The following is a 27,713-nucleotide window of genomic DNA, read 5'->3' on the forward strand; positions in this document are numbered from 1 at the left end:
TTGGCTGGGTGCGCCGCCTTAAAGCGCGCGCCGGTCTCTCGCTCTTTCAGTCTGGCGGGCTCTCCTATCCGTGAAGAGACTGGCAGCACCTGAGCCGCGGCAGCCGGTAAGTTCGCTCCCCTCCACGGTCAAGTAGTCAAACCTCAACTTGTCATTCCCCTGGGGTCTAGTCTGCTGGCTACCGGAAAGGTGGGACGCAACCAGCACAAACCCGTCCCCCACCCCGCCACCTCCCCAGGAGCTTCCCGGCTGGTTTTTCTCCCGTCTGGGAATCTTGGCTCCCATCTTGGCAGGAGCTTCTTCTAAAAACTGCCGGCCCTTAAGAATTGGGGAACCGTGGGGCGCCTGGGTGGCACAGCGGTTAAGCGTCTGCCTTTGGCTCAGGGCGTGATCCCGGCGTTCTGGGATCGAGCCCCACATCGGGCTCCTCCTCTATGAGCCTGCTTCTTCCTCTCCCACTCCCCCTGCTTGTGTTCCCTCTCTCGCTGGCTGTCTCTATCTCTGTCAAATAAATAAATAAAATCTTAAAGAAAAAAAGGGAACCGTGCTCTTGGGAGCTTGTTGTGGTCGGGGCAGACTGTCCCTGCAAGGGCTGGGAAACGCCTTAAAGAGGGGCTGGGTGGAGGCGGGGAAGAGCTTTGGGCACGAGAAGCCAAGGTTCTGCGGTTTCCTGTCGCAGCGGGGACTAGTGAAGCGGGAAGAGCGGAGAGCTGTAGGGACAACAGGTCTGGCAAGTGCAGGTCTCCAGAGCTCCTTGAGGGTGCCTGCACTCCTGGGGTCCTGAAATGAGGGGAGTTTGGGAATAGATTCTGTAGGTAAAATGTAGCTGACCAGTCACTGATGAGCTCTCTTCTAGATCCAGAAAGGGGAGACACCGTGCCCGGTACTGCTTTGCTGATGTTTATAAACGTAGAAGGGGGGGGGGCAGGGGAAGACTGGCCTCCTAAACTAAATAGGAAGTGCGTAGGAGGACATGCAGAGAATACACCCTGCTTTTTGTTTCCCAGGAGGTAGTTCTTGTCACTTCTGCCCAACCTTTCTAGGCAGTTCCCACCAAGCTGCATTCGCGCCTAATTCTTAAAGAGGTGTGGATACCATCCCTTTTCTCATTAAAAATAGCTAACAGCACAGCCTAAATCCTGAATCCTGGTTTGTAAAATTTTCCTCACAGTCAAAAGCATAAAAGATTTCGGAGGAAACAACTAACCTGTAAACCTAGATCCAAGATTCAAGGTAAGGTCAAAGATTTGGTAGACTCCAGTTCCCCGAATATTTTTTAAGGATTGTGTTTCAGATGTATGTCTGAAGGGAGTGGTTTAGGAAGTTTTACCTTGGTAGGTATTGGACTGAAATGGCCAGAATCCCATGCAAACCCACAAGTTCTGAGTCCTCTATAAGGTGGCTCAACTAGGGCTCCTTTGGGTTCCAAGTTTCCCAGCAGTTTGGGAGGGCATCCTCTTTAAGCACTTTGGGGGTGAGATGTGCATGTGATGGGTGAACCAGAAAGGTTCACCTATGGTGGGGCCTGATGTGGAGGGTGCTGGAAGTTAGGCTGGGAGGAGAGGGGGGAAGAACGTAGTTACAGAGGCTGCAAGAAAAAATGGGGAGCAGGGGCTGCTTGGCAGGGCTTATATTACCAGAAGACAGTAGATCTGGGGCTGTGTGGCTGGGCATAAATGGAACTGATTTCCCTGCAGCCTTTTTGGGATGAAGATGGGGAGTCCCTTCTCTCAGATCAGCAGGAAAAACAGACTGATGTTTGGGCAGCCCTCAAACGTGTAAGAAATATTAAGAAATTGAATCTAAAGAACATTAATTGTGCTATAATATTGTGGACAAAGCATAGCATGGCAGGTACATAGATCTCCTGTTTTTTTTTTTTTCATAACTATGCCACATTAACACTATTATTAAGTTTTAAATTTAAATAACTGTTCTCACCTGGCTTCATTGTTGTTCATCAGCCAGGAGTAGAGACTTCTTCTGTTAGTTAGATCCTGGAGGACCCCTCAGGATCATGTTCAAAAGTTTTCTTCTAGGAGGGGGAATGAAGCATGAGAGACTATGGACTCTGAGAAACAAACTGAGGGCTTCAGAGGGGAGGGGGGTGGGGGAATGGGATAGGCCCGGTTATGGGTAGTAAGGAGGGCACGTATTGCATGGTGCACTGGGTGTTATACGCAACTAATGAATCGAACTTTACATCAAAAACCAGGGATGTACTGTATGGTGACTAACATAATATATTAAAAAAAAAAAGTTTTCTTCTAGGGCCCAAGCCCAGGGGGCCTATTTGATCGAATGACTGGGTCACCAGATCTCTTAAGAAGGCAGCTCCTTCTGGCTTAGCTCTGAGTTTTCAGGCAACTCCGAGGAAATGGTGCTGCCTTCTAATATACTTGGAACCATAGCCTCCTATCCCCAAAAGATACAAGGCAGAGCCCTGTAATCCTTCCCATGATAAAGTTACTAGAGATGCAATTCTTCAGGAAACCATTTGACAATATGTATCAAGATCTTTAAATATTTCATCTCTTGATCCAATAATCCAACTTTTTAGAAACCTCTGTGTGTGTATATGCTTTATGTACTTATATATGTTTTATCTGCCTATATAACTTCAGCTTATTTATGTATCTAAGATCAAGGATTACTTCATGTTTTAGCCTCAGCCTTTATTACCACAGAACCAGACTCTCTTCACAATATGATTTTTCCCTTATAGGGGTCCCTTCCTACAGAAGAGAAGCCAAGTCGCAACTTGGCTTGTTTTGGCCTTCCATTCCCCATCTTGAAAGTTCTTTACATATATTTGAACCATATCTGTATACAAAGCTGAAGTACTTTGCCAGAGGACTCTTACACTCAGTGCAAGTTAGAAGATGTGATTAGTAAATCCAAGCCTCACTATAAGTGGTCTAAGACTCTAGTATAGTTAAAATGAATGATTGAAAGCAACTTCAATTCCCAGCTGTAGGGGAATAGTTAAGTAATGGTATATTAATGATGTATATGAAATTAAGCAGCAGTTCAGGTTTTTGAAGAATAGCTAATCATTATTTAACAAAAATAAGTCTATATGACTTTTTTACTCGCCTTTATTTCAGTCCCTCCCCAGTGTGGCAAGGATTTGGTCTGGAAGAGGTAGCAGCTCAGTTCCCAGTTCCCTCCCTTGAACTGGAGGTGGCAGAACAGACCTTATTTTTAGTGTTCTAATCTGTCTGGGTGCCAAGGCATTGGTCTCTGTATTGCCTAACTCAGATCTCAGGTGGGGAAAAGTCTTCACTGCTCATGGAGGCTTCAAAGAGACTACAGATTTGCAGATACCTAGAAAAAAAGATTACAGCTGGAGACATACCATAATGATGTAAAGCCTGGAGGAGGAGCTGGGTTGAGATTCTTTGGGAAATGAAGAAATTCAAAAGCAGCTATTGTATATGGAGGAATTGAATAAGGCACAAACAAGACTCATGTTCAGAAAAGACCTGAGAAGACCTTAGACTTCCATGTGAGGTTGATTCCCTATGCTCAGAGCATGCCCAGCTAATCAGTGAAGGACTTCCCTGGCATAGAACCAGTCTACAGAGACTGGAAGAGGTGGCTGTTTTTTTCAGATGACTGGTTTTCAACAAAAACTCACAAGACATAAAAAGAAACAGGAAATGTGGCCGATGCAAAAGAAGACTGTAAAATGGCAAAACCTGTCCCTGAGAAACCTGGACATTAGACATACTAGATCAAGGCTTTAGGAAAACTCTTAAGTAAACTCTAAAGGGGGAAAAATAGACAAAGAACTAAAGCAATCAGGAAAATAGTATATGAACAAAATGAGAATATAAAAAATAATAGAAATTATAAAAAGGAAGAAATTTTGGAGCTGAAAAATACAATAGCTGAATTGAAAAAAATTACCAGAAGTGTTCAACAGCAGATTTGAGAAGACATAAGAGAAAAGTCAGTGAACTTTAGGACAGGACAACTGAAATTATCAAGGTTGAAGAGGTGAAAGAAAAGAATAAAGCAAACAAAGACTTGGAGACTTGTGGGATACTACCAAATGCACCACTATACCCATTATGGGAGTCCAGAAGTGAGAAAGGAACAGAGAGATTATTTGAAGAAATAATGGCTGAAAGCTTTCCAAATTTGATGAAATACGTGAATCTACAGATCAGAGAGCTCAATAAATTCCAAGTATAATAAACCTAAAAAGACCCACATCAAGACATTACAATCAAACTGTCAAAAGCCAAAGCCAATTTATATCTTGAAAGCAGCAAGAGAGAAGCAACTCGTCATGTGCAAGGGATCTTCAATAAGATTAACTGTTTTTCAGCAGAAACATCAGAGGCCAGAAGGCAGTGGGATGATATATCTAAAGTGCTAAAAGAAAAAATTGTCAACTGAGAATTCTATATTTGGCAAAACCGTCTTTCAAAAATAAAGAAATTAAGATATTCCCAAGCAAAAGTTGAGGGAGTTCATTATCACTAGATCTGCCCTACAAGAAATGCTAAAGGGAAGTCTTCAGTTTGAAATGAAAGGATGTTTGGCAATCATTCTAAGCCATGAAAATATAAGTCTTTGGTAAAGGAAATACGTGGACAAATATTTTTTCAAAGTATTATTGTAATTTTGGTTTGTAGCTCCATTTTTAAATTTTCTACAGGATTTAAAAGACATGCATAAGAAATTATAAATCTGTGTTAGTGGTACATAGTATATAAAGATACAGTTTGTGACATCAGTAACGTAAAGTGAGGGATGAGTTGTCAAGGAGTAGTTTTTCTATGCAATTGAAATTGGTGTCAGTTTAAGACAGGTTAATATGTAATTCCTATGGTGACCACACACACACACCTATAGAAGATACAGAAAATGAAATGAGAAGGGAACTGAAACATCTAACTACAAAAATCAGTTCACCAAGAAAGACCATATTCTGGGCCATAAGGCACATCTTAACAAACCTAAAAGAAGAGAAATCATACGATGTCTGCTTTCAGGCTATAGTGGAATTAAACTAGAAATAACAGAAGTATAATTGGAAAATCCCCAAATATGTGGAGATTAATGAGAATACTTCAAAGTTAACGTGGGTCAAAGAAGATATCTCAAAATAAATTAAAAATTATTTTGAAGTAAATGAAAATGAAAATACAACTTACCAAAATTTGTGGGATGCAATGAAAGCAATGCTTAGAGGTAAATTTAAAGCATTTAATGTAAGAAAAGAATAAAGATCTAAAGTCAATCATCTTAGTTTTCACTGTAGGAAGCTAGAAAAAGGTCAAATTGTATCCAAAGTAAGCAGAATAAAAGAAATAATAAGAATTAGAGCTGAAATCAATGAAATTGAAAACAGCAAATCAATAGACAAAACCAACAAAACCAAAAGCTGGTTCTTTGAAAAGCTCAATATAATGGATAAGCCTCTAGCCAGGCTGAGGGAAAAAAAGAGGACACAAGTTATGAATATCAGAAATGAAAGAGGAGACATTACTATAGATTCCATGGACATTACAAAGATAATCAAGGAATACTATGAACAACTCTAAACCAATAAATTTGATAACCTAAATGAAATAGACCGACTCCTTGAAAGACTCAATCTGTCAAAACTCACACAAAAGAAATAGACAATCTAATTATATATCTATTAAAGAAATTTAATCAACAGACAGACCCGGATGGGTTCATTGATGAATTCTACCAAACATTTAAGGAAGAAATGGTACGAATTTTCTATCATCTCTTGGATTACAATGGATAGAAACAGAGAGAATATTTTCTGAATTTTCTGTGAAACCAGCATTACCCTAATGTCAAAACCAGAAAATGACATTACAAGAAGAGAAATGTACAGACCAAGATCCAATAATTTAATTGATCATGTAATCCATTACATAACAGGCTAAAGAAGAAAAATCACATAAGCATTATCAATAGATCCAGAAAAAACTTTTGACAAAATCCAACACCTATTCGTGATTAAAAACTCTCAGTAAACTAGGAAGAGTGGAGCCTTCCTCAGCTTGATAAGAAATAGCTACAAAAAGCCTACAACTAACATCATACTTAATGGTGAGAAACTTGAAACTTTTCCACTTAGATCAAGTATGAGGCAAAGATGTCCCCTCTCACTAGTTCTTTTCAATATTGTATGGGAATTCCTTGCTAATACAACAGAACAAGCAAAGAGGACAAAAGGTATACACATTAGAAAGGAAGAAATAAAGTTGTCTTTGTTTACAGACAACACAATCACCTATATAGAAAATCCAGATGAATTGACAATAAAACAAAAAACAAAACTCCTGGAACTAATAAGCAATTATAGGAAGGTTGTAGGATACAAAGTTAATATGCAAAAGTCATTCACTTTCCTATATACCAGCAATGAGCAAGTGGAATTTGAAATTCAGAATATAATACCATTTACATTAGCACCTCCCCAAAATGAAATATTTAGGTATAAATCTAACAAAATATATAAAAGATCTATATGAAGGAGATCACAAAACTCTGATGAAAGAATCAAAGAAGAGCTGGAAAAAAAAGAAAAAGGAGAGCTATTTCATGTTCATGGATAGAAAGATTCAATATTATCAAAATCTCAATTCTTCCCAACTTGATCTGTAGATTCAGTGCAATCCCAATCAAAATCCCAGAAAAGCATTTTGTGGATATCAACAAACTGATTCTAAAGTTCATATGGAGAGGCAGATGACCCAGAATAGCCAACACGATATTGACAGGGAAGAACAAAGGTGGAGGACTGACATTACCTGACTTCAAGAAAGTAATGTAGCCTTAGTAAAGTTACAGTTGTCAAGGCAGCATGGCAGTGGTAAAAGAAAAGAAATAAATCAGTGGAATGAATGGAGAACCTGGAAACAGACGCATATAAATACGGTCAACTGATCTTTGGCGATACAATGGAGCAAAGATAATCTTTTCAACAAATGATGCTAGAACTACTGGATATCCACATGCAAAAAAAAAATGAATCTAGACACAGTCCTTATACACTTCATAAAAATTAACTCAAAATGGATCACAGAACTAAATGAAATTCAAAGCTATGAAACTCGTAGAAAATAATGGAGGAGAAAACTTAGATGATCTTGGGTATGGTAATGACTTTTTAGATACAACACCAAGGGCATACTCCATTAAATAAAGAATTGAGAAGCTTGACTCCATTAAAATTAAAAATTTCTGCTCTGGCAAAGGCAATGTGAATAGAGTGAGAAAACGAGGCATAGACTGGGATAGTACCACACATCTGTCAGAATGGCTAAAATAAAAAAGACCAGAAATAACAAGTGTTGACAAGGATGTGGAGAAAAAGGGACCCTTGGTGCACTGTTGGTGGAATGTAAATTGGTGCAGCCACTGTGGAAAAGAGTATAGAAGTTTCTCAAAAAGTTAAAAATGAAAATACCATATGACACAGTAACTCCACTACTGGGCATTTACCCAAAGAAAACAAAAACACAAATGAAAAGATATATGCACCCCAATGTTTATTGCAGCATTATTTATAATAGCCAAAATATGGACACAACCTAAGTGTCCATCAATAGACAAAAGGTAAGGAAAATGTGGTACACACACACACACACACACGCACACTGTAATATTACGCAACCATAAAAAAAGGATGAGATTGAGTCATTTGCGATAACATGGATGGACCTAGAGGGTTTTACACTAAGTGAAATAAGTCAGACTGAGAAAGAAAAATACTATATTATTTCATTCATATGTGGAATCTAAAAGAAAGAAAGAAACAAAAAGCAGAATCAGACTTGTAATACAGAAAACTGATGGTTGCCAGAGGGACAGTGATGGGGGGAATTGGTAAAACGGGTGAAGGGGAGTGGGAGATACAGGCTTCCAGTTATGAAATGAGTAAGTCATGGGGATAAACAGCACAGCATAAGGAATACAGTCAATGATATTTTAATAGATGGTATAGTGACAGATGGTAGCTACACTTGTGAGCATAGCATAATATAGAAACTTGTCAAATCACTATTTGGAAACCTGAAACTAATATAACATGTATGTCAACTACCCTCAAATAAAAAATTTTTAAATAAAATAATATAAAACAGGGGCACCTGGATGTCTCAGTTGGTTGTGTCCAACTCTTGATTTCAGCTCAGGTTATGATCTCAGGGTCCTGGGATCAAGCCCTGTGTTGGGCTCTGCACTCAGTGGGGAGTCTGCTTGGGGATTCTCTCCCTCTCCCTCCATCCCTCCCCCTGCTCACACTCTCTCTCTCAAATAAATAATAAATCTTTTAAAAATATATAATATAAATAAAGTGAATCTTTCGTAAACAGCATATAGATGGATCCTGGTTTTTAAAATCTGTTCTACTAATCTATGTCTTTTGCTTGCAGAGGGTAATCCATTTACATTGAAAGTCATCACTGATAGGAAAGGACTTACAATATTGCCATTCTGTTGTATGTTTTCTGTAGGTGTTATAGTTTCCTTGTTCCTCATTTCCCCCCTTACTGCCTTCGTGTTTAACTAATTTTTCCTCATAGTTTACCTTAGGGTTCATTCTTAGTGTTGTACTTTCTATGGGTTTGGACAAATGTATAGTAATGCATACCCACCATTATCTACGGAGTGTTATCACTGCTGTAAATATCATCTGTGCCCTGCCTATTCATCTTGTCCCAACCCCCAATCCCTGACAACTATTGATTTTTTACTGTCCTCATAGTTTTGCCTTTTCCACAGTGTCACATACTAAGTGAAATAAGTCAAGCAGAGAAAGACAATTATCATATGGTTTCACTCATTTATGGAACAAAAGAAGTAGGAAGATCAGTAGGAGAAGAAAGGGAAGAAGAAAGGGGGTAAACAGAAGGGGGAACAAACCATGAGAGACTATGGACTCTGGGAAATAAACAGGGCTTCAGAGGGGAGGGGGGTGGGGGAATGGGATAGGCTGGTGATGGGTATTAAGGAGGGCACGTATTGCGTGGTGCACCGGGTGTTATACGCAAGTAATCAATTATGGAACTTTACATCAAAAACTAGGGATGTACTGTATGGTGACTAACATAATATAATAAAAAATATTATTAAAAAATAAAATGAAGTATTTAAATGTATTAAAAACGAATGTATTTAAAATGAATGTATTTAAAATGAATGACGGGCCACCTGGGTGGCTCAGTTGGTTAAGCGTCCAACTCTTGGTTTCAGCTCAGGTCATGATCTCAGGGTCATGAGACCTCATCGTGGTTTTGATTTGCATTTTCCCAATGATGAGTGATGTTGAGCAGTTTTTTGTGTGACCATTGGCCATCTGTATCAAAGAGTCACTTTTTAAAAACATTTATTATGATATGTTAGTGACCATACAGTACATCGTTAGTTTTTGATGTAGTGTTCCATGATTCATTGTTTGCGTATAACACCAAGTACTCCATGTAATATGTCCCCTCCTTAATACCCATCACCGGGGTAGCCCACCCCCCTCCCCTCTGTTTCCCAGAGTCCATAGTCTCTCGTGGTTCATTTCCCTCTCTGTTTACCCCCCCTTCATTTTTCCCTTCCTTCTTCTACCGATCTCCCTGCTATTCCTTATGTTCCACAAATGAGTGAAACCATATGATAATTGTCTTTCTCTGCTTGACTTATTTCACTTAGTATAATCTCCTCCAGTCCCGTCCATGTTAATGCAAATGTTGGGTGATCGTTCTTTCTGATGGCTAATATTCCATTGTATATATGGACCACATCTTCTTTATCCATTTGTCTGTTGAAGGGCATCTCGGCTCTTCCACAATTTAGCTATTGTGGACAATGCTGTTATGAACATTGGGGTGCATATGGCCCTTCTCTTCACTACATCTGTATCTTTGGGGTAAATACCCAGTAGTGCAATTACTGGGTCATAGGGTAGCTCTATTTTTAACTTTTTGAGGGACCTCCACACTGTTTTCCAAAGTGGCTGTACCAACTTGCAGTCCCACCAGTAGTGTAAGAGGGATCCCCTTTCTCCACATCCTCTCCAACATTTAGATATAAAGACATGCATAAGGTGAAAGTGGAAGATGGAAAAGTTATTCTATGCAAATAGTAACCAAACAAACAGAGGTGGCTACACTAATATCAGACAAATCAGACTTTATTTTTTTAAAAGATTTTTATTTATTTATTCAACAGAGATAGAGACAGCCAGCGAGAGAGGGAACACAAGCAGGGGGAGTGGGAGAGGAAGAAGCAGGCTCATAGCGGAGGAGCCTGATGTGGGGCTCGATCCCATAACGCCACGATCACGCCCTGAGCCGAAGGCAGACGCTTAACCGCTGTGCCACCCAGGTGCCCCAGACAAATCAGACTTTAAATCAAAAGTGGTTATAAGGGACAAAGACATTAAATAATGATAAAAGAATGAGTTCACCAAGAAGTTGTAGTAACTGTAAACATGTGGGCATCAAACAGCAGAGCTCCTAATTGTATAAACCAAACATTTGATAGCATTCTAGGAGAAATAGACAGCTCTACAATAATAGGGGGGTCTTAATTAGGATGAGATGAATTTTGGAGGGACTCAAACGTTCAGTTCATAACAGTTGTTCAAGAATGATCAGAAGGTCCAGCAGCAGTAGACAAGAATATTTTGACCCCTTTGAACCTTTCATAGTCTAGTATAGTGATTACTACCTGTGATGGACTCTTCTCTCAATTGTCTTTAGGCCATCTGTAGCTCAGCTGTGATCCTCAAACACAGAAAAGGGACAGAAATAATGGATTAGGGATAGTTATACTAAAGCAGACAGCTCGTATATAAGAATTTTACCTCACTGAAAATATGGATATTTGATGGGAAGAGGGTGCAGTAATTTGGCCCACCTTGCTTAAGATCAGTTGGCCAAAATTTGTGAATCTAATTCATCCTTGCAAGAGGGAAAAATTATTAACATGGCATATTGCTGGATGTCTTTAGACCCCCAACTGAGAATTTTCCTGAAGGACTCCCCAATAAAAGGAGGAAATTAAGGTAAAAGTTGGAATTATTAAAAATAAAGTATAAGGGGCACCTGGGTGGCTCAGTTGGTTAAGTGTATGCCTTTGGCTCAGGTCATGATCTCGGGGTCCTGGGATCTAGCCCTGTGTCCAGCTCCCTGCTTAGAGGGAAGCCTGCTTCTCCCTCTGCTCCTCTCTGCTTGTGTTCTCTCTCTCTTTCTCAAATAAATAAAATCTCTTTAAAAATAAAATGAAATAACAGTATAAGTAATATATAAAATTTGGTTCACTGAGAAGATCAAAAACATAGATAAGCTTCCCAGAGGGGCTTATTTAAGGGAAGGAGAAAGAAAATAAGCTATACAGTATTAGGGATTAGAAAGGGGATATAAACACTGATAAAGATGAGATTAAAACAATTAGAAGAGGATCATATAAAACTATGGAAAAAAATTGAAAATTTCAAAAAAAAAATTGAAAACTTCAGGGCACCTGACTGGCTCATTTGATAGAGCATGCGACTTTTGATCTTGGGTTGTGAGTTCAAGCCCCACGTTGGGTGTAGAGGTTACGTAAAAATTTAAAAAAATTAAATAAATTGAGGGGCACCTGGCTGGCTCGGTTGGGGGAGTGTGCAACCCTCGATCTCCGGGTTGTGAGTTTGAGCCCCACCTTGGGTATAGAGATTACTTTGGGAAAAAGTGGAATCTTTAGGAAAAAATTGAAAACTTCACAGGAGTAGAAATTATTATAGTCTTCGCTCAAAATCTGTCCAAACACACAAAAAGACTTTACCCTGTATCCTTTCTGTAACATCCAGTGGACTATATACAGCAAAAGATTTTGCTGGGTTTGCCTCACAATACGGAATTTGCTGTCTCCTGCTCCGGTTCTATTTCTATACTCATGGCTCTGTCTTTTTTTTTTTTCCCCCCTACAGGGAAGGATTTCTGCTTGGAAATTGAATGGCTACTCAGGAAATGAAGATTCGTATTGATCAGAAAACTAACTATGCTGAGTTGGTTTTAGATGTGGGAAGAGTCACTCTTGGGGAGGAGAATAGGAAAAAAATGAAAGATTGTCAACTGCGAAAAAAGCAGAATGAAAACATCTTACAAGCTATGATTGCTTTGCTGAATTCTGGAGGGGGAGTGATCAAGGCTGAAGTTGAAAATGAAAACTATAGTTACCCAAAAGATGGAATAGGATTAGATTTGGAAAGTTCTATTGGAAATATTCTCCCATCTGTTTGTAAATACCTAGACTTTATGCAGCAAGGTAAATATTTTCTAATTTTTGTCAAATCGTGGAGCTCAGAAACCTCCGGTTTACGGATTGTCACCTTGAGGTCCAATTTGTACAAAAGGGATGTAACATGTACGAATATCATGGATGCCACTGCTACACTGGAGTTCCTCGCAGACAAGAACAAAAGTAAGGGGAGATCGTATAGACTTAAGTTACCTCCAAAGCAGGATGTACAAGAAGAGAGTAACGTGGAGGCCTTGGCTGATGACTTTTTTAACAGGACACAACTTAGGTACAGAGAAAAACTCCGCTTTACTGAATCCACACATGTCGAAATGAAAGCCTTCTCAACAGAAAAGTTGTTGCAACGCATTAAAGAGAGTCTACCTCAATATGTTTCTGCATTTTCAAATACTGACGGGGGATATTTGTTTATTGGTTTAAATGGGGATGAAGTAATTGGCTTTAAAAGAAAAGGGAATGATCTGAACAAGTTAGCTTCAGAAATAGAAAAATCCATTAAAAAGTTGCCTGTCTATCACTTCTGTAAGGAGAAGAAGGAGATAAACTACTCATGCAAATTCCTCGAAGTATATGATGAAGGACATCTTTGTGGATATGTCTGTGCCCTCAAAATAGAGCCATTCTGCTGTGTAGTGTTTGCTAAAAAGCCGGAATCCTGGCATGTGGAAGACAAGCATGTGCAACAGTTTACCACGGACGAATGGATTTCCAACATGCTGCCTGCTAACCCAGGTGAGGAAAGATTAGGAAGGAGGCTCCACGGGGCTAGGACGACAGGTAGGTTTTCATTTGGGATTTGGGGTGACATCACAGTCTTCACATTTCAGCACCTAATGTAGTACCGTCTGGTGGATACAATCAATCGTTCACTGTCTTATTTTCTGCTACCCACTTAGAAGATAGCTATTCCATACCACGTTACCTTCTGTCAGTAGCACAAGCTGGTACAAAGATCCAATTAATCCTATTTTTCTTCCCTACTACCTCTTTACTCACTTCCAGTGCAAAAGCCTGTTGAATCCTTTTTCTTTCTGAGCTCAGTTTTAGTAACTGACCATTTCTTTCTGTCAGGACCACTTGCCTCTTTTATTTACCTTTCCTTCATCTGTCTTTACACCTTTCTATTTATTTCCCTTAAAACCTCCTCCCTCTTCCTCTCTCTTTTTTTTTTTTAAGATTTCATTTATTTATTTATTTGAGAGACAGAGTGAAAGAGAGAGAACACGAGTGGGGTGAGGGGTAGAGGGAGAAGCAGACTCCATGCTGAGCAGGGAGCCCAATGCGGGGCTCGATCCTGGGACTCCCAGGATCATGACCTGAGCTGAAGGCAGACACTTTTTTTTTTAATGTTTTTTTATTATATTATGTTAGTCACCATACAGTACATCCCCGGTTTCCGATGTAAAGTTCGAGGATTCATTAGTTGCGTATAACACCCAGTGCACTGTGCAATACGTGCCCTCCTTACTACCCATCACCGGTCTATCCCATTCCCCCACCCCCCTCCCCTCTGAGGCCCTCAGTTTGTTTCTCATAGTCCATAGTCTCTCATGCTTCATTCCCCCTTCTGATTACCCCCCTTTCTTTATCCCTTTCTTCCCCTACCGATCATCCTAGTTCTTATGTTCCATAGATGAGAGAAATCATATGATAATTGTCTTTCTCTGCTTGACTTATTTCACTAAGCATTATCTCCTCCAGTTCCGTCCATGTTGCAGCAAATGTTGAGAACTCGTTCTTTCTGATAGCTGAGTAATATTCCATTGTATATATGGACCACAGCTTCTTAATCCAGTCATCTGTTGAAGGGCATCTCGGCTCCTTCCACGATTTAGCTATTGTGGACAATGCTGCTAGGAACATTGGGGTGCATATGGCCCTTCTCTTCACTACGTCTGTATCTTTGGGGTAAACACCCAGTAATGCAATGGCTGGATCATAGGGTAGCTCAATTTTTAACTTTTTAAGGGACCTCCACACTGTTTTCCAGAGTGGCTGTACCAACTTGCATTCCCACCAACGATGTAGGAGGGATCCCCTTTCTCCACCTCCTCTCCAGCAATTGTTGTTTCTTGCCTTGTCTATTTTTGTGAAGGCAGACACTTAACTGACTGAGCCACCCAGGCACCCCCTTCGCTCTTACACTTCTTTCCATTTGGGGGCTCAAATCACTCCTAAATTGGAGTGATTAAGAAAAAGAATGATGCTGGTATTTTATCTGATTTTGGAAAAGGAAAGCCTCGAATGAAGTTAGACGGCACTAGCAACTTTAAAATCTCTGAAAATGCAAGGTTCTTCCTTAGAATCCGCACAAAACTCAGCAGTCCTTCACTAGCTAGCTCATCATCAAATTTTAATTGCCTTTAAAATGAACCCAATTACATGGCAATGTATTTGATGACTATTAATGCGTTTTTCCTATTAATTTTCATTCCAGGTACAGTATGTTCCAGCAGTATCAAGGATTAAAATGGATTAAAATTGCCATTTGTGGGGCGCCTGGGTGGCTCAGTCAATTAAGCATCCAACTCTTGATTTCAGCTTAGGTCATGATCTTGGAGTCATGAGATGGAGCCCCACCTCTGGATCCATGCTGGGCACGGAGCCTGCTTAAGAATCTCACTCTCTCTCTCTTCCTTTCCCATACTCCCTTCCCTGTGCTCTCTCTCCCTCTCTCTCAAATAAAAAAAAAAAAAGATGTTGAAAAAAGGTATTAAAATTGCAATTTGTGGGGCACCTGCCTGGCTCAGTTGGTAGAGCATGTGACAATTTTTTTTTTAAAGATTTTATTATTTATTTATTTATTTATTTATTTATTTATTTATTTAGAGAGCGGGGGGAGGGACAGAGGAGAGGGAGAGAGAGAGTCTCAAACAGGCAGCCTGGAGCCTGATGCGGGACTGGATCCCACATACCTGAGATCATGACCTGAGCCAAAATCAAGAGTTGGATGCTTAACTGACGGAACCACCCAGGTGCCCCAGAGCCTGTGACTCTTGATCATGGGCTTGTGAGTTCAAGCTCCATGCTGGGTGTAGAGATTACTTAAAAATAAAATCTTAGGGGCTCTTGGGTAGCTCAGTCAATTAAGCTATCAGCTCTTGACTTCAGCTCAGGCCATGGTCTCAGGGTAAGGTGATCAAGCCCCACATCAGGCCCTGTGCTGGGCATGGAGCCTGCTTGGGATTCTCTGTCTCCCTCTGCCATTCCCCCCCCCCAAAATCTTAAATAAAAAATAAAATTGCAGGGGCGCCTGGGTGGCTCAGTCGTTAAGCGTCTGCCTTCGGTCCAGGGTGTGATCCCAGAGTCCTGGGATATAGCCCCACATCGGGCTCCCTGCTCTGCTGGGAGCCTGCTTCTTCCTCTCCCACTCCCCCTGCTTGTGTTGCCTCTCTCACTGGCTGTCTCTCTGTCAAGTAAACAAATAAAATCTTAAAAAATAAATAAATAAAATTGCAATTTGTGTCTGACGTAGGAATCTAACCACAATATCTAACAGTATATCTATTGGGAAAGGGGTTAATTCTAAGCAGACTTTTTGTATACTATGCATTAGTTAGATGGGAGAGGGTCTCTCATGGCAAATTAGGAATGTGTTTTGTTTTGTTTTGTTTTGTTTTTAGATTTTTCTGGGTCAGAAAAGACGATCTTCCAACAACGGATATCATCTCCTATTCCCTATAGTAGATCTGTTTCGAATTTGGAAAATGAACAGCTGAGACATCACTTTCCAGGTAGTTTAATTCTGGCTTGTTTGTTTTCATTTTTTTAGCTTAAATTCAATTAACTAACGTATAACGTATTATTGGTTTCTGAGGTAGAGGTCATGATCTCAGAGTCCTGGGATCAAGCTCCACGTCTAGTACCATGTTGGGCTCTGTGCTTTGCAGGGAGTCTTCTTCAGGTTTCGCTTTCTCCCTCCGCCCCTCCCCCTACTTGTGCTCTCTTTCTCTCAAATAAATAAATCTTTAAAAAAAATAAAAAAGGAACCAACTTCACGCTGCTGATTTTCTCTATTGTTAAAGATTTTTTTTAAAAGATTTTATTTATTTGAGAGAGTGAGAGAGAGAGAGAGAGCACAAGATGGGGGAAGGTCAGAGGGAGAAGCAGACTCCCTGCTGATCAGGGACCCTGATGTGGGGCTCGATCCTGGGACTCCTGGATCATAACCTGAGCTGAAGGCAGACGCTTAACCGACTGAGCCACCCAGGCACCCCTAAGATTTTATTTTTAAGTAATCTCTACACCCAGCATGGGGCTTGAACTCACAACCCTGAGATCAAGAGTCACATATTCCACCAACTGATCCAGCCAGGTGCTCCTCTATTGTATTTTTTCTTTCAATTGCCATGATATCTCCTCTTACCCTTATTTTTTTCCTTTTTACTTTTGTGTGTGTGTGTGTAGTTGCTGTTCTTAACCGACCATGAGGCTGAAAACCTAGGTAACTGATCTTAAGTCTTTTCTTTTCCAAGAAATTTATTTTAGAGCCATTGATTCCTCCCCACCCAGAATTGCTTTAACTATACCCCAAAGGTTTTAATATGTTGTGTTTTCATTTTCATCTAGCTCAAACTATTTTTTTATTTCCGTTGTGCTTTCTATTTTAACTTACAGGTTGTTTGATAATATGTTGCTTAATTTTCAAACATTGGAGATTTGTATTGATCTTTCTGCTTTTCTGATGTGTTACCTATTGCCGTGTAATAAACTACCCCAAAATGTATTAGCTTAAATTACCAAGAAACGTTTATTATGTCACTGTGTCAGTGCGTCAGGAATCTGGGAGTGGCTTAGCTGGGTGCTTCTGGCTTCAAGTCTCTCCCTACACCGCAGTCAAGCTATGGGCCCCGTCTCATTTAAAGGCTCAGCAGGGGAGAATCTATTCCCAAGCCAGCAACCAAGGTTGTTGGCCGTCCTCAGTTCCTCTTTGGCTGTTGGTCAGATACTTTGGTTCCTCCCTACATGAATCTATTCATGAGTTGCTTGAGTATCCTCATGGAATAGCAGCTTCCCCCAGAGTGAGCGATTGGGGTGGGGAGGTGAAGAAATATGTTCTCTAGTCTTTCATAACCTAGTCTTAGAAGTGACACACTCTCACTTCTGCTATATACTTTTGGCCGAATTCTGGTAAATGTGGAAAGGGACAGACACAGGTATTTATACCAAGAAGTGAAGATTATCAAGAATATGGAGACTGGGGGCACCTGGGTGGCACCGCGGTTAAGTGTCTGCCTTCGGCTCAGGGCGTGATCCCGGCGTTATGGGATCGAGCCCCACATCTCGCTCTTCTGCTATGAGCCTGCTTCTTCCTCTCCCACTCCCCCTGCTTGTGTTCCCTCTCTCGCTGGCTGTCTCTATCTCTGTCGAATAAATAAATAAAATCTTAAAAAAAAAAAGAATATGGAGACTGGTTATCATGATCAATTTCTAGCATAATTCCACTCTGGTCAGAGAACATAGTTGATGTGATTTCAAGCCTTTGAAATTTGCAGAGACTTGCTTTATGTCCCGTCATGTTGTATATTTTGGTAAATGTTTCTTGTGCTTTTGAAGATCATGTGTATTTTGCAGTGTATTTCCGCTCTGCTATTGTAATTTCCTTTCTTCCACTTACTTTGGGTTTGGCGGTTGTACTGTTTTTATATGTCACTTAGGCTAAGTTTATTAACTGTGTTGTTCAAATCTACTGTGTCCTTACTGATTTTTGTTGTTCGCACCTGAAGATTTTTATCTGTCAGTTAGTGAGAAAAGTCTGTTAAAATAGTCAGCTAAAACTGTCTGTATCTCCTTCTAGTTTGTTCAAATTTGCCTTCTATATTTTGAACCCATTTGTCAGGTACATACAAATGTGTTGTATTTTCCTTTGACTTGACTCTTTCATCAGTATAAAATGGGTTTTCTATGTGAACAACCCTGTTTTCTGTGAATAGAAAAAGTTTCAGTATTTCCTTTCTAATTTTAATAATCCTTATTTCTTTGCCTTATTACACTGGCTAGGATTAAGACCTCAGGAAAATGCTGAATAGAAGAACTGAAAGTAGAAAAATTTCCTTCTCAATCTTAAGGAGAAACTGTTCTGTATTTCTTTTCTTAGGTGCACTTTATCAGATTGATAAAGTTCCTTTTATTCCTCATTTTCTGAGAGTACTAGGGAAATAATTTTATCAAATACTTTTTCTGGATCTATTGAGATGACCATATCCCCTTCCCTTTTTCTGTTAATATGGTGAATTATATTGGTTGGTATTAAACATACCCTGCATTCCAAAAGAAACCCCATTTAGTCATGTCTTATTATCCTATATATATATATTTCTAGATTCTGTTTGCTAATATTTTGCTGAAAAATTCTTTTTGTCTGTGTTCGTGAGGTTTATTGGTCCGTAGCTTTCTTTTCTTGCATTGTCAGGATTTGGAATCAGAATTATTCTGGGGGGGGGGGGCGCCTGGGTGGCACAGCGGTTAAGCGTCTGCCTTCGGCTCAGGGAGTGATCCCGGCATTCTGGGATTGAGCCCCACATCAGGCTCCTCCGCTGGGAGCCTGCTTCTTCCTCTCCTACTCCCCCTGCTTGTGTTCCCTCTCTCCCTGGCTGTCTCTCTCTCTCTGTCAAATAAATAAATAAAATCTTAAAAAAAAAAAAAAGAATTATTCTAGTCTTATAGCCTGCGCTGAGAAATGTTCATTGTTCCTTTTTTTGAAAAAGTTTGAGTAAGAGTGGTGATACTTCTTCCTTATATATTTTATAAAAATCACTGTTGAAACTCCCTGAAGTTTTCCTAATGGGAAGATTTTGGTAATGAACAAAATTTCTTGAATAGATAAAGACCTGTTCAGATTTTCTGTTTTTTCTCATGTCAATTTTTGTGTTTTATTTTCATAGATTTTGTCCATTTCATCTAATTTGTCAAATATATTGGCAAAAAATGTTTATAAATTGTTTATAGCACTCTCTTCTTTTTTAGAGTGAGAGAGAGCAGGAGTGGGGAGGGACAGAGGGAGAAGGAGAGAGAATCTTAAGCAGGCTCCATGCTTAGCACAGAGCCTGACATGGGGCTCAATCTCACAACCCTGAGAACACGAACCTGAGCCAAAATCAAGATTCGGATGCTTAACCGACTGAGCCACCCAAGCACCCCATAGCATTGTCTTTTAGTCTTTTTAATGTGTGTAGATCTGTACTGATGCAGTATTTTTATTTCTGTTGTTCATCTATATTTTTTCTCTTTTTTGCGATGACTCTTGTAAAGGTTTTATCAATTTAATTTAATTTAATTTTCAAAGAACCAACTTATGGATTTGGCATTTTTATCTGTTGTTTGTTCTCATTGATTTCTCTCTGCGATTATAACTTCTTTCTTCTACTTACTTTGGATTTGTTAAAGTGGAAACAGATCATTTAATTTTAAGGCTTTTCCTTTTTTAACACAAGCTTTATGTTTCTCTCTAAGCACTTCTTTATTTGCATTCCACAAATTTTTGTATGTTGAATTTTATTTATTCAGTTTGAAAGTTTTTCTAATTTTCCTTATGAATTCTTCTTTGATGGATGGGTTATTTAGAATTTTCCTGTTCAATTTTCAAATACTTGGGGGTTTTCTTAGACATCTTATGGTTACTGATTTCTAATTTAATTCTATTGTGATCAAAGAATGTACTCTGTAAGATTCAAGTCTTTTGAGTAAGTATCTGGCAGCTGTGAATTCCAACCTCTTTTTCCTCAGCCTAGTAAGACTGCTGATTCCTGCTTGGGCTCTATTCACCCATAACACAATATAGAAAATATCCTTAGGCCAAAAACTGGGGTGAATGTGGAGCAACTTCTCCACATTCCTGTCTATCAAAGATTGTAGGCTTTTAAGTCATGCTTGTATTGCTTGTTCCCCTGGTCTTCAAATCACTCTTACTTATTTTGTAGAGCTTTCATAGTTGTTTTGGTGGGAGGATTGGTCTGGCACAAGCTACGTTGTCATGGTTGGAATTGGAAGTTGCCCAGTGATTTAAAATTTATTCTAATTATTTTCATATCTAGTGCCACAAGGGAAGAGATATGTTCCAGAAGCCCTCTGCGAGGAACTGTTCTCACAACACAAAGGACTCGCACAGTTAATATGTAAAGAAATGGGCCCTGTTGGTCCAGGTACCTTGATCTTTTCTAGGAGCTGGTCTTTGCTTCTGGGCTTGCAAGAGAACCAGAATGTAATCTGTGATGCTCTTCTAATTGCCCAGGGCCATCCACTAGTCCTATATACATTCTTCAGGGTACTGAATAAGGAGTTAACAGGCTACTCTTTGCAAGCTGCCTTCACTTTAAAGCATGAACTGGTAAAAATGGGTGGTTACACTGGGAAAGTGTGTGTCGTGCCAAAGACCTTCTACTTGAGTGAAGACCCTTCCACATTGACTGAAGACAATGCCAGCTCTTTTCATGATACAAGCGCCCAGATATTTTATCCTGAATCCTACAATCTTGAAACCACCCAAACAGTAGGATACTTGAATGAGGTGCTTTATAAGGCCTGATGACATTTTTTGAGTGGCCAGTTTACTTCTGAGATTTGTCAACACCTCTTAGGTAACCAATATGAAACATTTTCAGAGGAATGACACAAGGATGTTTAAATCTTGTCCAAGTCTCACCTGAATCATGGCAACTAGACCAGGCTACAAAGATGTTTTTCATTGTATAATCAATGATATCTTTAATTCTGTAAAAATATGCCTTTGAAAAACTTTGCAAGGTAAGAAACTTGTTGAGATGTTAGAAAATCAAGTTACTGCTTCCTAAATGATCTTCATAGATGTTACTTAAGGGTTATTTAGGAATATTAATTTGTTTATCACTCTGTGCACAGTTTGTTATTTACTCTGTGCATAGTTCATGGATAGATGTTCTTCCATTTTTAAATTGGGAAAATGGCAATACTTCTATTTTTAACAACAAGAACAACAATGGAAATTTCCCAGGATGTAGCCAGAAAACCTTTATTACTTAGAAAAGATTGGGATACCTGGCTGGCTCAGTTGGTAGAGCATGCAACTCTTGATCTCAGGGTCATGAGTTTAAGCCCACATTGGGCCTAGAACTTACTTTAAAAAATTAAAAGGAAAAGGAAAGGAAAGGAAAAGAAAAGATCATCATTGATGATGCTCGTAATTTCCAAAATGAAAATGAAGAAGGCAAAATTTATTATCCCTTCCCTCAAAATCTCTTGATCTTCATCAACTACTTTTACACTTTACAATTGGAGGAATTCCAGCTTTTCTGACTGTTCAGCTAGCATCCTAAGAACTCACCAGAATGGTCACTTTATTTTTCTATAAGCATTTATTAATAAGAAGGTGAATATTTAAAAATCCAGAAAATTCTCTTTAACATTGTTTTGGAGGAAAGCAGCCAGAGCATTAGTAGAAACCCTTTCAGACAATGACTGTTTTCATCAAGAAGGGGTAGGAACACGAGAGTTTGACATTTTCCAGTCATCTAAGATAAGCTGGGAGACTAAGATCAAGCTCAACAGAGCTGGGTGCAACTTTGGGTGCTGTGAATCCATGTCTAAGACACTCAGGATGAATTTATCAGGATCTTGAAACAGAGAACAGAACCCAGGTTCACCAGCAAGGCTTCAGGCTTCTCTATCACTGTGTTCAATGCCAGAAGTAAAGCAATGCCTCCAGAATTCTGGGGAACATTAAGTTTTACATAGGCATATCTTACGAAACCAAGATGTCATTTGACTATAAAGTAAATAAACACTTCTTTTTAAAGATTTTATTTATTTATTTGAGAGAGAGTGTGGGCATGAGCAAGGGGGGAGGGGGGAAAAGGAAGAAAATTAGAGGGAGAGGGAGAAGCAGGCTCCCCACTGAGCAGAGAGCCTGACATGGGGCTGGATCCCAGGACCCTGAGATCATGACGTGAGCTGAAGGCAGACACTTAACTGACTGAGCCACCCAGGTGCCCCAGTAAGCACTCTTATCAAAGAACCTAGGGAACATAGTTCTCTAATACCTTCTTGAAAAACTACTTTGTAGTGAAGTCCAGCTGATAAACGTATGAACCAAAATAGAGAATGCCAAAAAAAAAAAAAAAAAGTAAGCACACATTTATTCCCTGAGTGTCTTAAGTGCCAGATGCCAGCTGTGTTTCCCCAGCCTTGCCCAGCACAACAGGCCAACTGCAGGGTATAGACCTTGCAAAGGAGCACTTACACAAGCTGCTAGTATTCAGTGATGTGGGGATAGGTAAGACCAGCATCGTCAAGCACTACGTGCACCGAAATTCCTCGCACTACCAAGCCACCGTTGGCATGGACTTGGAACTCAGCGTTCTCCACTGGAACCTGCAGACCTTGGTACACCTGGCACATTGGAAAGATGTGGATCTATGACCTGAAATCTATGAACTGCTTGTCTTCGATATCAGTAGGCAACCATATCTGAAACAGAGGCAAATTGGAAAAAAATCAGTTTGGATTCTGCATGGAGCACTGGGTGTTATATGCAAATAATGAATCATGAACATTGCATCAAAAACTGGGGATGTACCGTATGGTGACTAATATAACAAAAAAAATTATTAAAAAAAAACCAGTTTGGATTCAAAGTTAACCAGGGGCAAAAAAAAAAAAAAAAAAAAAGTTAACCAATGGCAAGCCAGTTTCAGTGCTTCTGCTGGCCAAAAAATGTGACCATGGGAAGAATGTGCTGATGAACAATGGACAAGTTCATGGTACATGATATTATAGGATAATTTGAAACATCCGCAAGGAAACTGTAAACACTGCTAAAGCCTCCAGATATCTGGAGAAACCTATTAAAATATACTCAGGATTTTAATTTATTTTAATTTATGGAGGTAACAAGGAAATGCCTTGTCTAGAAAGCATAAGGGGAGGGCTGTTAATGTATTTTAATGTCTTGTTTTTATTGATAGTAACACAAGTAATGTTTACTTTATATAAAATGTATTGAGCCATACACTTGTGATATGCATGTTTAAATATGTATGTTATACCTAATAAAAAGTCGAAATGGAAAAGAAGTAAATTGTCATGAAAAGAAGGCTTGAATGCACACACACACACACATGCACACACTGGTAGTATTTGTATGTGACCAAGGGGAATGAGCAGTCATGGTCGGCGATGCAAGGCAGGAGGTCATGGTGGACAACTGGAAGGATTAATAGGAGAGGGCATTGCAAGTGAGTTGTCCTTTCCCCAGGTGATCACGGGGTTGACTAATATGAGGTAGATGTCTCCTGGGGAAATAGGGGTATACAATTTGGCAGAAAGCAAGCAGTGTACCAGGATCATGGGCTAGGCAGACAGTGTGCTCAGAAACATAATAGAATCTCTAATATCAAAAGAAGAAAAAGCAAAAATGTCTTGTGTTCAATTTGTTCCTTAGATGATACAGTCCATGGATGTTGCTAAGGCAGAGGTTTTAGTGTTTAGGGCTGAAGTTGTTCTCCAGCACAGGAGGTGAAATTATCTCCCACAGCAAGGTCTTGGGCTGGGGTGATGTTGTCTGAGGCAGAGTCATCTCCAACCATGAGTTCTTGGCCAGGACAGTGTCATCTAGGAAATGGGAATTAGGCTTTTTTTTTTTTTTTTTAAGTGGATACATACTTGGGTTGCTGTAGGTCTCAGCATTTACTATATTTGCTTGAAACAATGGCTTGCTTGGCAGGTTTGGGCCTCTGGATTGTAAAGCAATGAAAGCACCCAATCCATGGCCATAAGATCAACAGATATCAGGTGTGCAGGCAGGCAGCTCCACTTGATAGGGTTTTTTGTTTTATTTGCCTGTTTATCTTGTAGTGGAATTTTTTAAAAGATCTTATTTATTTATTTATTTATTTATTTATTTATTTATTTATTTATTTGAGAGAGAGAATGAGCAGGAGGGAGAGGGAGAGAGAATCTGAAACACATTCCGTACTGAGCACAGAGCTGGCCATGGGGCTCGATTCCCTGAACGCAAGATCATGACCTGAGCCGAAATCAAGAGTTGGACGCTTAACTGACTGAGTCACCCAGGCGCCCCTATTTTGTGGTGGAATTTTGGGCTCAAATGAGTGCCAATGCAGGTGAGCAACTGCCTGTCCATGGGACAATCAATGTTAATTGGTTCCAGGAGAATGTGCGTCATCAATTTGGCCTTCAGCCTCTATGGGATGGGGCAAGATTGAAAATTTATAAAAATAGGTTGAGGCCTGGGGCAAGGTAAAGACACATTTAGAGGTCCATTTATTGGACTGGAAATTTAAAAGGAAATATTTGAGGAGGCCATTGTTTCTCAGTTAAACAGGCTCTTTGGACCTCCTAGAAACATGACAGTTCTGTATTTTGCCCAGCATTCTGAATTTTGCCAAGTGAAATGTGGGCATTGCTTATTACCGGTGAAGTCTATAACTCAGAAGAGAATAAGAGTGTTCTGGCAAGATCTCATATTGTGTCTTTAGTATATGTAGAGCCACAGACGATTTTGATTTATATTTTGAGCACCTCTGAAGTAAGGGATTGATGGTCCTTGTTCCAAACACCAGCAAAAATACTGAAGCAAAAAAGTCTGGTGATCTCAAGTGTGAGTTGTAGGGTATGTGGTTGCTCAGGAGCCTATTCTAGAGGATAGCTAAGTGGTTTTATAGTCTGCAGCTGAGGGGTTAGGGCAGCAAGCCATATAGATCATCAAAACTTGTGAGCTAAGGGCACCTGGGTGGCTCAGTTGGTTAAGCGTCCAACTCTCGGTTTCAGCTCAGGTGGTGATCTCAGGGTTGTGGAATAGAGCCCCGTGTTGGGCTCTGCACCTAGCAGAGCCTGCGTAAGATTCTCCCGCACCCTCTTCCTCTGCCCTTCCTCCCCGTCCCCTCCCCCTGCCCCGCACTCTCTCTCTCTCACATGCAGACATGCTAAAAAACAAAACAAAAAACTTGTGAGCTAAAGAGAAACTGTCCCTGTGACAGCCTCCCAGGGGAGACAGGGGCAAGTGGGACATGGCCTTCTAGCAATACCTCCCACCCTCCTGTGCTCTCAAAGGACCACGAAGCATTCTGTCAAGATTCATATCGGGTGCAGTTTAAGCCTTGGCCTCTATGACCTCAGTAGACACATTCAAAATACCATAAGTAGGAGACAAAAATACCAAAAACCAGAGTGTGATCCCTTATGCTCCTACCCCATTCTTGCCCCCATTCAAGTCTTTCCAAAGCAAAGGCAGACTGAGAAAAAACTGCAGAGAAGAGAGAAGAAGGCAGCCAATGACAGACAAAATGTTGATCTAAAACCATCACCAAAAAGACTTAGTGAACTCTAAGTCTGAAAATACTTTTAAAAAGTATCATGGTAGATCAGAGTACAGACAATAACTTAAGGACTTAATGGATAATGGAAGCAATGGATATATTTAAAGTAGTGATCTGAGAACAATTCATAGCCGTTAGATACTTTTATCAGTAAAAATAAAAGAATGGGAGTAAATACCCATTTTTTTTTAAAAATAGCATTCCAGTCTAAGATGGCAACATAGGAAGCCCCTGAGCTCACCTCCTCCCAGGACACACTAAATCTACAGCTACACATGGAACACTTTCCTTTGAAAGAAGTCTAGAAACTAGCTGAGTAACTTCTATGTATCTGGCAAATGAGAAAATGCGTCAATAGGAGTAGAAAACGCTGAGACACACTCTCACCATAAACCCCACATCTAGCACAGCAGCGTACAATTGGAAGGGAACTTGCAGCTCCCAGCATGTCCCTGAAGAGCGAAGGGTTCGTGCCCAACATCTAATGCGCAAACTTTCAAGATGTCTGCCAGAAGGATGGGGCCCCAAAACACCTAGCCCTGAATGCCAATCGGGCTTGCCTTCGAAACACCCACAAGATTGTGGCAAATAAATAAACAGTTTTTAACAGGCTCACAATGACTCACTGTGGCTCTTTCCTCCAGGGCTCAACACAGGGGGACCAGACGGAAATGCCCATCTCCTACTCTATCCCTGAAAGAGTCCTATTTGCACACTTTAAAAGCTGATGCCTGAGAGTCAGGCTTCTAATTTAACACAAATCTAGGAGTTGGCCTATCTTCCTGGAGACTGGTGAGACCAGTGAGCACCATCCCCACGTTCTTCCTCTGGCTCATTCAAGCTTGCCAGTGTCTCCCTGAAAGGAGCTTGTGCACGTGTCTGGTGCCCTGGTTTTTGTGGCTGCTCCCCAGGGGATGTGTGTCTTCATTGCGTGACTCTGGTGGCGGCAAGGCTGGAATTTGCAGGTCCCACAGGACTGTAGCAAATAAAGAAACCATTCTTAGCCAGCTCTCCACCCAGGGTTCAGTGCAGAGGGAGCAGACAGAAAAGGCCATCTCCCTGTCTTTTCCAGAAAGAGATCTTTATAAGATCTTTAAAAGCTGCTGCCTGAGGGTGCAGCTCCCAATCAGCCTGCATCTAGGAGCTGACTGAGATCCTCTCTTCTGGAGCACTGACAGGTCTTGGAACACCCTCAACTACTGTGAGCCACAGAGAACAAAGAAAGTAGTGTGGACAACCATAACGTTTGAGAGACAATCAAGAGCTTGGGCCACGCCTGAACAGTAAGGTTCATTTCTTACGTGAGACAAAGACTGGAAGAGATAGTTGGGTTTTTAAAAAATTTTTTAAAGATTTATTTATTTGAGAGAGAGAATGAGAGCATAGAGGGAGAGGGAGAAGCAGACTTCCCGCTGAGCAGAGAGTTCGATGTGGGGCTCTATTCCAGGACCTTGAGATCATGACCCCAGCCAAAGGCAGACACTTAACCGACTGAGCCACCCAGGCGCCCAAGAAGTAGTTGTCTTATCTAATGCACAGAAACCAATACAGAGAGTCAAGGAAAATGGAGAAACAGAGGAATATGTACCAAACAGAACAAAACTCCAGAAACGACCTTAATGAAATAGATGTGATTTGCTGATAGACAATTAAAAATAAAGATACTCACCAAGGTCAGGAGAACAATACATGAACAAAGGGAACATTTCAATAAAGAGATAGAAAATATATGAAAGTATCAAACAGAAATCACAGAACTGAAAAATACAGTAACCGAGCTGAAAATTTCAAGAGAAGATTTACAACACACTTGATCAGGCAGAAAAAATGATCGGCAAACTCAAAGATAGGGCTGAGTAGCTAGAAGAAAAAAGAATGGAAAAGAGTGAAGATAGCTTACAGGATTTATGGGACAACGTCAAGCAGAGCAATATTCATATAGGAGTCCCAGAGAAGAGAGAAAGGGGCAGAAAGCTTATTCAAAGAAATAATGGCTGAAACATCCTAATCTAGAGAAACAGGGAGCCATATCCAGGAAGCTCATGAAGTTGTAAATAAGTCAAGCAGAGAAAGACTGCATGATCTTACTTATGATCTTACTTAGAGTGGAATCTATAACAAACAAAA

At 40.2% G+C, this 27,713-nt stretch overlaps 1 protein-coding gene across 1 annotated transcript; it reads left to right on the forward strand.

Moving 5' to 3' along the window:
* Window positions 1-19: 19 nt before the first annotated feature.
* Window positions 20-23,250, forward strand: SLFN12 (schlafen family member 12). Its single transcript, XM_087854607.1, has 4 exons — window positions 20-106; window positions 11,945-13,008; window positions 15,900-16,010; window positions 20,310-23,250. Exons 2-4 carry the CDS (start codon window positions 11,970-11,972, stop codon window positions 20,798-20,800), a joined length of 1,641 nt encoding a protein of 546 aa, XP_087710733.1. The 5' UTR covers window positions 20-106; window positions 11,945-11,969; the 3' UTR covers window positions 20,801-23,250.
* The last annotated feature ends 4,463 nt before the right edge of the window (window positions 23,251-27,713 follow it).

Source organism: Ursus americanus, chromosome 23 (assembly GCF_024610735.1).
Source record: "Ursus americanus isolate L20-20 chromosome 23, mUrsAme1.1.p, whole genome shotgun sequence".
In the NCBI taxonomy this organism is placed as follows: domain Eukaryota; kingdom Metazoa; phylum Chordata; class Mammalia; order Carnivora; family Ursidae; genus Ursus; species Ursus americanus.